This window comes from Arctopsyche grandis, chromosome 6 (assembly GCF_051622035.1).
Source record: "Arctopsyche grandis isolate Sample6627 chromosome 6, ASM5162203v2, whole genome shotgun sequence".
NCBI classification, from domain to species: domain Eukaryota; kingdom Metazoa; phylum Arthropoda; class Insecta; order Trichoptera; family Hydropsychidae; genus Arctopsyche; species Arctopsyche grandis.
Genome location: NC_135360.1, coordinates 17,779,750 through 17,791,605, shown reverse-complemented (window position 1 = coordinate 17,791,605; position 11,856 = coordinate 17,779,750). Strand labels below are relative to the sequence as shown.

The 11,856-nt window shown below is 36.6% G+C and overlaps 1 protein-coding gene across 1 annotated transcript; it reads left to right on the top strand.

Moving 5' to 3' along the window:
- The first annotated feature begins 3,694 nt into the window (after positions 1–3,694).
- Positions 3,695–11,032, top strand: LOC143913253 (ankyrin repeat and BTB/POZ domain-containing protein 2-like). Its single transcript, XM_077432930.1, has 16 exons — positions 3,695–3,910; positions 3,989–4,242; positions 4,311–4,569; positions 4,640–4,785; positions 4,868–5,055; positions 6,192–6,556; positions 6,634–6,842; positions 6,914–7,142; positions 7,893–8,141; positions 8,706–8,833; positions 8,903–9,147; positions 9,318–9,523; positions 9,597–9,754; positions 9,827–10,067; positions 10,140–10,322; positions 10,394–11,032. The coding sequence occupies exons 1-16, from the start codon at positions 3,749–3,751 to the stop codon at positions 10,589–10,591; spliced, it is 3,420 nt and encodes a 1,139-aa protein (XP_077289056.1). The 5' UTR covers positions 3,695–3,748; the 3' UTR covers positions 10,592–11,032.
- The last annotated feature ends 824 nt before the right edge of the window (positions 11,033–11,856 follow it).

The window sequence follows — 11,856 nt, the reverse complement described above, 5'->3', positions numbered from 1 at the left end:
TACTACACGTAGTATTTTTATCGTATCGTATCCATCTCCTTCCTGTACGTGTACTCCTAGGAGAATGGAAAATATTTTTCGAATTAATTAATTAATTTTCGAACTGGGGGGGTATGGGGGGTATGACGGGGGGATTCGTTGACTCCACCCATCACTCCGCCCCTGACCACGCCTTTTTCTGTAATTTAACATTCTGTAAAACTACGGCAACCCAAATATACATACTTACATACATATGTACATATATGCAGAGCCGGCTTGTGGACTTGTGCAAGCGCCTTTGGCGCCTGCAAAAAAATTGAGAAGAAAAGAAAAGAGACTTTGTATGTAAGGTTCGGTTGGGAGCATAGAAAACAAATCAAAGTTTCTATGACGACGATATCGATATCGTTGAATATATTTTTTTCGATTCAAGTAAATTAAAAAAAAACAAATTAATTTTTACTATTAGATTAGCCATTTGTGTAAACGGTTTATATTAGAAACACTGAGCGAAGCAGGGTAAAACCACAAGTACACAATATAATACAAAATAAAAATTACGCAAAGGAAAATAGAGAATATTATAATAAATAAATGAGGTATGTAAAAATGACCACTAACACGAAAACCACAAAGGTTTTTAACTTTTGGTAAAATTGATTCCACATAAATCAGATCGTTATTCTCATATAAGGCAAAAAAAATACGGTTTATGAGAATTTTTGTACATTGATGCTTCGTTTTTCGGTCATCGAAAAATTTGTAACAATTTTCGAAATATTTTAGAGGCGCCTTTTATTTTTTGGCGCCTGTGTGTGCCAAACACTTCGTTATCACTTTTACAAATACATAAATATCATTCTGCTTTTCAACAATCCAGAAGAAAATCAAAATCGATGGGTAATTCGGAATTAACCATCTTAAGTACATATGTACATACATACTAAAACATTTTGTTTCAACAATGTAAAGACATAAATCATCACAATTTAAATTATACATTCATTATACAGCTTTGATTTGGGGAGAAAACATACCTCTCAAAATCGATGGGTAGTTAGAAATTACCCATCGGACAGAAGTACATAAATACTAAAACATTTTATTTCAACCGTATTTCATAACAATGGAAAGATATAAATCATTGAAATTATGCATTAGACAGCTTTGATCTGGCGAGAAAACATACTTCTCAGCTCTGAAAGAGGAAGCCTTACAATAAAATGATGGATGAATATAAATTAAATTTTATATGTATGTACATGTGTTATAAATACATATATTTTCATTAGTAGACGAGCGAAACAACAAAACGGAGAAAATTCGTACAATGTGCGAGTAAAAAAGCAACGAAGAAGTAGAAATCATTGTTCGTTCGTTTGTCGACTACGAATTTTAAATCGCAATCGTTGTGGTGTCACGCACGGCTTATAAAAATTTACGACACGACGATAGAGCGCAAATTAAAGCAATTTTTAATTATTGTCGGATGTGAATAAATTTTAATTGTTTACGGCCACTTGAGTGCGTTCATTATACACGAAAACTTTCAGCTTTTATCGCGTGGAAGCAAGCGTGCGCAAACTGCCCACATTTATTCTATTTCCTAGTCTTTGATATTGATCATTGGATAGGTTAATCTAATAATATATACGTTTTGTACTAATGATAAATAGGAAATCGTGATTTATTGAAAATATTGACAGGTAGTTGACCAAAACGGTAACTCGGAAAAGTGTATTCGGTCAGTAAATAGATGATCAGTGTTATATAATATATGTACATATATTACCGGTCACTGACTGCTTGACTATTGTCTGTTTATTAAAAAACGCTTAAAACAAAAGCGGCAGAAATATTTAAGATTCGCGGACGACCCGACGTTAATGGCCAGCAATGAGAATGAAATACATAGTTGAACTACTTCGTCGAACAGAAATAGAGAGTAAACACCTGTGTCTAGAGATAAACAAAAAAAAAAAACGAAAATCCTCTTCGTTGACAGATTAGAGTCTGTCATAAAGTCCTGTGCTTTAAAAGACTATGAGGAAGTCAACGATTTTATTTGCCTGGCAATGATCAGTTTGACAAAACTGGCAATGATCAGTTTGACAAAAATATGGAAAAACGGTTATATAATTATTATTAAGTATTACTACACGGATGTGAAACGTGGACTCTGAAGACCAAGATGATCAGCCGCATCGAAGCTTTTGAGATGTGGGTCTATAGGCGTATGCTGAAGATTCCGTGGACCAAAAAGATATCAAACGAAGCTGTCCTCGGCATGATGGGGAGAGGCAGGGAACTTGTTTCTGTCATCAAGCGGAGAAAGATGGAGTACCTGGGACACATGATACGGGGTCCAAAATACAAATTTCTCCGTTTGATAACCATGGGGAAAATAGAAGGAAAAAAATGGATTGGCAGGAAAAAGTTATCTTGGCTTCGAAACATGCGCATGTGGACCGATATGAGCGCCGAAGAGCTATTCCGAGCCGCTGAAGACCGATGCGGATATCTTCAAATAATCGACGAGGTGGTCGCCAACGTCCGGATGCGGACAAGGCATTAACAAGAAGAAGAAGGTTATATAATGAGAACGAAAATTCGTATTCGCGGTATGATATCTGGTGATCCCCATTGCATTTTATAGAGTCGAGACATGGATACTTAAAAAGATCGAAAGGGCCATGTTAGATAAATGCTTTTGAAATGTGACGCATTCCACGGACCGCGCGAACATCTCCATCCTCAAAATCTGGCAGTTTCAGAGAGAATTTCCAGAATATGTAGAAAAAAGGTTTATTTCCTACTTTGGTCATATTGCTAGCAAGAATGTGGAGAGTCTAGAGAAGCTGGTAGTCACCGAAATACTAGAGGGAAGGCGAGCGAGAGTATTGTCTCCTGAACTGAAGGACTGACGGTGTTGTCCCTAAACATATAACTTAGCATAGAGGAGTGGAGGCGGATCGAATCGCCCACTGGATTCCGGATGATAAAAATGACCATGACGCTCAGCATTGAGCAAAGGAGAAGGTTGAGGAAGAAGACTTAAAACAAGTGGTTTACTGATCATTCATATTTATCTATATAATCCACTATTATCACAAAATTTTGGTATATGTTATTGACCATTTATTAAAAAAAAACTGATCAAATTGTTGCCTTCTGTTTATGATAAAATGATAACCATACAAAAGTGTACAAGCTTTGATCAATAATCCTGTCAAAATTTTAAATGTATGGTTCCATATAAACCCATATATAAGAAATATTCATTATATATGTACATATCTAACAAATAAATACATACTGATATATTAAATTCATCAATATTATGTATATTCAATATAATCATATTACATAATTATACTCCTATTACCATATTACATATAAATCATGTTTAAGATTAAGATTTCAAAATGATCATCGTTTTCCCACTATTGTCTTTTGAGATGCAGTTCTACTATGATATTTATCTAGTAGATGGAAAACTTACGGACAGTTTGAAGTATTTCATAGTTTCTTCTTATATGCTAAATTCCATGTACTTAGTCTACTAACTATAAGCGTCTTATAATTAGGTATCCTTTTTGTAATACAAATACAGAATGATTGGAATAGTATGTAAAAGAGAAGCCCTTCAAAGACTGCTTTGTTTAAAAATGGTATTGATATAAACTTTATTTTTAAAAATTTTCAGCGTTCAGCGAGAGAGTGCAACAGTTCATCGGATGAAAACAGATCCTCAGGGCACGCTTCTATGTCGGATAGCGGAGGCGGAGGTGGTGGAGTACTTATTGGTGGTGCTGTCGAAGATAAATCAGGCGGCGACAGATTGGCAGCCGGAGTCACCCAAAGGTCCACCAGATCTAGAGCCAGTTCTCACCATTCTAGAAATCGCCATAGGGCGACTCCAGCAAAGGTTTATATCAGTTGACTCGAATTCATATAAATCATCAAACATGTACATATGTATTATACTAATATTGGTCATTATCAGTTACAGGTCCCTTGGTCTGGAGCTGGTGGACTCGAGGATATTCGTTTGGCCATTCAGCAGCTAACTCTCCGGTCTCATACGTCGACAAGCACTTATTCTAGTTTGAGTGCCGGATCCGATTTGGCAGATGGGGCTGCTGGAGCTGCTGCACGCCTTGCTAGAGCGCCACGTCTTGTCAGTCATTCTTCACTCGAAACCGTCAATACAAACGTCACTAGCGCTGATGAATTTGTATGGGTCGATTCTCATAACAGGTACTTAGCGAATATTCTTTTTATTGCCATAAAATAAATCGAAATTATTAATATTACTTATTTTATAGATTAGTAGAACTACAACAGTTACCTTGGAGTGCTTCGGATTTACAAAGAGTCTTGCACTCTGGAAGATGTAGAGATCATATTGCAAGAATATCAGCGGAGACGATACCGAGAGTTGGATATTTACTTCAGCGTGCTTTGGTTAGGGTAGCCCGTGAGGCTCATAGATTGTCTCAAGGTTTCGGTTTATGTTCTAAACATGAAGTTGCAGGAGCGCTGAGAATTGTTCTGTGTCCATCTTTGGCAGATTCTTGCGTGAAGGTTAGTATTGGCTTTGTCTCAGATAAGCACGACATATTTTTATACTAAATTATTTGTAAATTCTTTCCAGTCTTGTTTGAGAGCGGCTACGATGTTTGCCGTCTCCGGTGATAGTGGCTTGAGACAAAGTAAAGCACAGCGAGCTGCTTTACAATTGTCAGTAGGCCGATTCCATCGATGGATGGTAGATGTTCGTCTTGGAAAATTTATACATGAGTATGCTTTTATGTAATATCAAATTTATATCGGGGTCTTAAGTATCACGTGTGTTATTTACTATTTTATATTTTGATTGTAGATATGCTGCAATATATCTGTGCGCTGGAATGGAAACTTTGTTAGAAGAAATTATGTTGTTGTGTATGCCATCTGATCCTGGTGTATGCTTAACACCGACACTTTTAGAACACGCTATAGCAGCTTCGGGCGATCTTTGGGGACTCTTACAACCATATGCTCATTTGAATGCTGGAAGAGTTGCTTCTGGTATGTTGTTTTCATGTGTATAATGTTCATATGTTGTATGCAATTGGTAGGATGTTCAGTTTGTAACTGAAGATTTAAATTTATATCATACTAGTGCTTTGCTCGGTATTTGTAACATAATAACATAAACCGCTTAAACATGGCTAATCTAATAGTAAACATTATTTTGTATTTATTTGAATCGAATTTATTTTAATAATCAGAAACGACAGCCAATCAGAAACGAAACCATAATGAATGGTCTTTGTTTTATATATAGACTAGCTGAACCCTGCATGCGTTGCAATGCCACAATAACGCATGCAATAACCGTTCCCGTTCTCGTTCCCGTTCCCGTTCCCATTTTTCGGAACAACGCAGGCAGCGAACACCCTGGTCGCGACGCGAAAACATTTGAAATTATAGCGAATGACACTCATTCCCGTTTTTCCCGTTTCCGTTCCCGTTTTTTCCCGTTTTTTTTTCACAGTAATCTTCCCGGACATGCATACAACAAATCCTGAAAGTTCCATCGTAATCGCTTCAGTGGCTTAGGAGCCTATTCGAGACACACACAGACATTCATTTTTATATATATATAGAAGACTACATACTACTTATCATTAGATCATTACATAAATCAGTGGCGTCGCTAGGTGTCACCTAAAAAATATTTTTTATTTATATTTGTTAATTGTTCATTATTAATTATTAATATTTGTTAATTGTTATGACTTACGAGAGAGAAGCGTCAAAAGAGAAGCTTTCAAACGTTGTTTCTAGATTGCGCCTCCGTCTGACTGAATCAGTTAACCTTCTTATCTTTAGGTACATACATTGATTTATCAGGACTTCGAACAAAAGTCAATTATGGTTCATATTTGATGCTAATATGCTATATATATAGCGGCACCAGACGTATTTCGCGGTAGCTGTATACATACAGAAGGCTGTATATATACAGAAATTGTAATGAGGCGTGTAGCCGCTCGAGGACCATCATACAACGAATATATCGCATTAGTGTTTTTCAATTTGAACAATTTTGTGTCACCCAGTGCAGACCACACTCCCCGCACGGGCCTAGCGACGCTACTGCATAAATACAGTTTGATGTTCAAAAATAATCATTCAATATTAATTTTGAATTATTTCAGGTGCGTTATCAATGCCTAGGTGGGCTTCTTTGAGTTCAATCGGATCAGGAGGATCCAGTAATTCGGCCAACACTTCGAGCAACGATCAAACTCATAACAATAGTGGCCTAGCACAATCGCCGAGTCATCAATCGATTTCAAGTCCAGCTGGAAATCCATCGATCGGCAAAAATTCCAATGGATCAGGCGGTGCCACGTCTAGGAATTCTACCGACAGAAGTGGAGGAACGTCTGATTCATGGTTGCTGACCACTTGTGTAGGTGCTGTCGGAGAACTCAAAGAGTTACTCAGTCGAGCACCTCACATGATGCCTCTGACACACACAGCCGTCAATGTTTTATTTTACTTCATGAGATGTTCACAAGTATGTTTTCTATTCATAGGCATATTTTATGTTTGACTTAACTTCATAATAATTTCATTATTACGTTTATATTGCAGCTTGAACACTCTCAAGCGTGGAACAGAGAAGGAGTTCAGGAATTATGGTACGAAAGAGCTTACGCTGTTTTACCACCGCTAGTAGAGTGGATACGAGTTGCCGGTGCTCATGCAGAACAACGTGGAGCACCAGCAGCCGATCATGACGATGTCATGCAAGCGGCTAGACTTTTATTACCCGGGGTGGATTGTCCTCCTAGGCCTGTTGGGTGAGTATTTTATAAATTTAATTTGTAGTATCTTATTCTTATCATATTGATGTGATAATTTTACGTTACAGAATGGAAGAATGTTTACCACCTAAAAGATTGGCTGGTGTGTCTTCTTGCGAAGATGGAGGTCGTGCCCAGTTAGAGTTGAGCTTCCGATTGTTGCTCTCCGGTAGAGCTGATTTGATTTCTCAAGCGATCACACTTCTACCACCTTCCACTGGACTTAATACCCTAAATCACCATGGACTTACAGCGTTGATGTTAGCTGCTACTAGAAATGATGAACAAGTTACTACAGTAAGTTCAACATAACTTACCAAATCGATACAAATTTTTTTGTATAAAATATAGGTTTGTCCCACTTACAAAAACAAAATCAAAACAACTTTGCTATTACAATATTCTGGGGATCATACCATAAGAGATTTTTCTACAGACAAGTCAAGCAAATTGTCTGCCAACAGATGCAACCAGCAAATTGTCTGCGGCTCGTTGGTTGCGTTTATGTTTAGCACCGAGAGGTTACTGAGCTCGATCCCGTGCTAATCTTTAGTGCTGCTGGTCAGACTTGAATATTTGTGGCTCCAAGTCGATCGTTTCCTATCAGAGTTTGCCAATTTATCTGATTTCATTGTTGAAACAGTTCCTCCATCAAATTGGCAAAAACCATCCTACCCGCTATATCACAATTTGAATTTGATTTATGTACAATATGAAAAAAATTATGTACAAGTTTAAATCTATAAATGTTTTTATGGATTAATTAATTAATTAATTGTTAATTTCGTGTTCTTCAGCCTCTGGAAATACAGTGATTTATGTAATAAAAAATGCTGCTATGTTTGTAATGAATTGCCTAGGAAGGCGCATTGGGGTTTATCTGCTAGGCCTTCCTGGTATATATCTATGTAAAAATAAAATAAAACATGATAATAGTGTTGTGATATAATTTAATATTAAATAATATATAAATACAAGTATATGATGAAATAAAATGGCTGACAATTTATATTGGACTACATTAGCGCTATTAATTTATTATTTTAGATGCTGTTGGATGCAGGCGCTGATCCCAACATTGAAACACCAGGTTGTGGTTCAGGTGGGGCTGTTCCAGGATCTCCTCCTCCGCCCCCAGCATGTGCACCTTGGGGAGGAGCTGCTGGATGGACTGCATTAGTTTATGCATGTGCTCGCGGATCTACACCTGTAGCGGCTATTTTACTGGCACGCGGTGCTAGAGTCGAGGGTGCCGCCACTCATCATGAAGATAGAACGACTTTAACGCCTTTACAAGTATGTTTAGCTATTTCTTTTTTATCTAAGAGATATAATTTTTTGTATGATAAATATTAACCAGCAGCATAGATCAATGGTTAGCGTATAATGCTTTCAATTGTGAGGTCACAGGTTTAATCCCTGGCTGTGCTGGTGGCCAGACTTTGGATATGTGACTCCAAGGTCGATTGTTTCCTATCAAAGTTTGCCAATTTATCTGATTTCATTGAAACGGTTCCAACAATTTGCCAACCCTGTCCTATTTCTCGCAAAATTCGAGCTTACAACATCTCGAATTCGCTGATTTATAAAATACTACAAATTTGTCCATAGATTTCTTGCAAATTGAGTTTTTCAGCACTTCGAAATTCGGCGATTCACATATAAAAAAATTTATAAAAAAAAAAATGCAAATTTATCCGTACATGTCTTTATGATGCTCTGTAAAATTACTCTATAAATTGTTTATTGATGTTTGTAATTGGTCAGGAAGGCGCATTTGGGATTTACCTGTTAGGCCTTCCTGGTTTATATATAAATATATGTATTTGAATAAATAAATTAATTAATCAATATTTATAGGTGGCATGTGGCAGTGGAAATATAGAATTGGTACAATTACTGCTTTCTCACGGAGCACATCCTTTCCTCAGCACATTATTGAAGGACTCTTTGTGTTATTCGGGTTCGGCGCAAAGAGGATGTTATAGGTATAATGTTTTTTTCATATTTAGTAAAAATGTATGTAACCAATTTTATTTGTTTATTAATTTTTACAGTGCTATATCTGTTTGTTGTGTGCACGGGCAAAGAACAACGTTGAGAGGTTTGCTCTCTCATCCAATTGCACCTCAAGGTGATGTATTATCCTTAGAGGAGATGTTAGCTGAAGGTGCCCCAAATAGTCCCGTGCCATCAGTTTCAACCTCGTCGAGTGCTGCTAACCCTGCAAACAAATTCACAAAATCGCAATTGAGAGCCTTACAAGAAGCTATGTATCACAGTGCTGAAACTAACCATTTAGGTCTGTACTTAATTATGTATTTGTGGCTATTAGAATCCAACTAAATGGGGCTTGACAGCCAAAATTTGTATTTATATACATATAGAAATATTCCTCATATGATTTGGTTTACTTAACCAGAACTACATTCTAATGAGTATGTTTGAAATAATTCATATTTTTCATTATAGATATAACATTAGAATTACGAGCGTTGGGAGTGAGTTGGTCATTGCACTCCTGGATGCTTTCCTTGGCTGCAGCCGCCGACAGAAGAATGGACGCTGTTATAGACCAACTCCTGCAAGACTTCTTACAAGTGTGTCCGGATGAATACAGTAGAACTTTTGCGCATGAATGTTTGCCGTTACTCTTTAACATATTTAGATATAGCAAAGTGAGTCTATGTGCTGTTTGTTGAAATGCAATTTTGAATTTGTATAATATTGACATTTGAATAATCGTTGCAGAAAGAAGGAACTACTCTACTCCTCGCTGATATTTTCTGCACGTGTTACGGATGGGAAGCTATCAAACCGATCAGGGAGCCGGCTCCCGTTCCGAACACTGCCTCTCGTATAGATCCGAAGTTTGTAAATAATCCCGAACTATCAGACGTGACATTCAGGTACGATTTTCCGAATAGATGAAAACTTCGGCAATGAAGGATGTTTATTTATTATTCGTGGTTGTGTTTCAGGGTTGAGGGTCGCCTATTTTATGGACATAAAATAGTGTTGGTTACGGCGTCACCTCGATTGCGAGCGATGCTGGCTCCTCCTAGAGTTTCCAACCAAGGATCGAACAGTACACCTGGTGGACAAGGACAAAACACATCTAACAACGGTTCTAGTAGTTCGTCACTAGCAACGAATCAATCGACACAATCTACTCAGTCGCCCACTGTCCAAATCAACGATATCAGATATCACATATTTCAAGTGAATATACTACATATGTACATAATATAAAATTGTACATATTATTTAAATTCCATTTATATTTGTTTATAGCTGGTTATGCAATTTCTGTACTCTGGAGGCTGTAGCGGTTTGGATGTACCACCGAGTGACGTGTTAGAGTTGCTCGCGGCAGCCAGCTTCTTCCAACTGTTGCCACTTCAACGGTATTGTGAAGCAAGATGTGCTCAGGCACTCGATCTACATAATGTCGTCAATATGTATATTCATGCCAAGGTAATGAATACTTGTAATGATTGTGCGTTGCTTGAAATTTCCTATTAATTTATGTTGTGATTATTTTATAGGTTTATAATGCTGTGCAGCTTTTAGAGTATTGCCAAGGTTTCCTTTTGCAAAATATGGTTGCTCTTTTGACTTACGACGATTCTGTCAAGCGTCTGTTGTTCGGTAAAAGATTGCCGGGACACGATGTGCTAGGTGCACTGCTTACGACGCTGCAACAGAGGATTAAAGCAAGACGTGGTCCAAACAAAGCGCGGTAGCTCGCCGATTGAAACTAGACCACTGTTTAGTTCTTTCCGTATGCCCTGTTATATAAAATATTTATTATTTTCTTTCAGAGTATTCGTTGATATGACTGATATAATGTTTAAAACACTTAATTCTTAAGGAATATAAACGAGAAAGAATTATTATGGAAAAAAGTTAAGTTAAAATGTGTTTGCGAATATTTTTGAAATAGATTGGTAATCAAAATTAAGTGTTATAGATATGTCAAGAGAATTAAATTATTCATATTTAGCTCGTTTGAGTGATTTTAAGTATATATTGTGAATAAAATGTAAGATATGCGTATTTTAAATTAACTAATTATTAAGTTGTTATTGTTTGGAAACAAAATTTCTCAAATGCTCTTTCACAAGAACCAAAAACAAAATTATATGTTAGTGGATTTAAATAATAAATGATCAAAAGTAACTTTCATTCTGTCCGTTTTTTTTATTATATTATTACAGTATACTGACTTTTATACCTTCATTTAGAATTTTATGAATGATTTTCCACACTGTATTAACATTTTCAATAGTTACCAATTCTCTTCTTATCATAAATATTATATGTAATACGTTTCCACGAGTATGAATAATTCTTGTTGACATTTTTTTTTTTTTTTTTGTAAATTGAACTCAAATATTTATATTTTAACAAAACCTTGTATGTATGAATGTATACTTCGTATATTTAAAATAATTCTATTTATTTTTTATATCTTATAAATAAACATTGAAAAATATATTTTCGATATTTTAGTGCCAATCGATATCAAATTACACCTTCAATGTAAATTTTCCTCTTATATTGATTTTAAATTAATTAATAAATTTTTTGCTACAAAGAAATTCTGTTTTATTCTAATACATATGCATGTATGTATGTATAAAAAATGGTTATGTTGATGAAGCGGGTATGTTGAGGAAGTTTCTGGAGGCGGTTGGAATCGTAGTGTTCTGGAGCGGTTCATCCATGTTGGTTGTTGCTGGTTGTTGGTTGCTCTTCCAGGTCAGCGTTGTAGGGCGGTTGCTTCTAGCTAACTGGTTGGTGTAGCATTATGGTTGCTGGCTGACTGACTGTTGAGCCCGCTGTGCGGGTTTATATAGTGGTACGCTGTACGCGGCCGTGTGCAAAGAATGCAGTTTACTTAGGTCATGTTTGTACGGCTGCGCTTTAGGGAGCGTGTGCAAAATAATGCGGTTCGTTCCGTTGGATTTGTTAGGGTGGAACGTTCTCGACTTAAGATGACATCAAT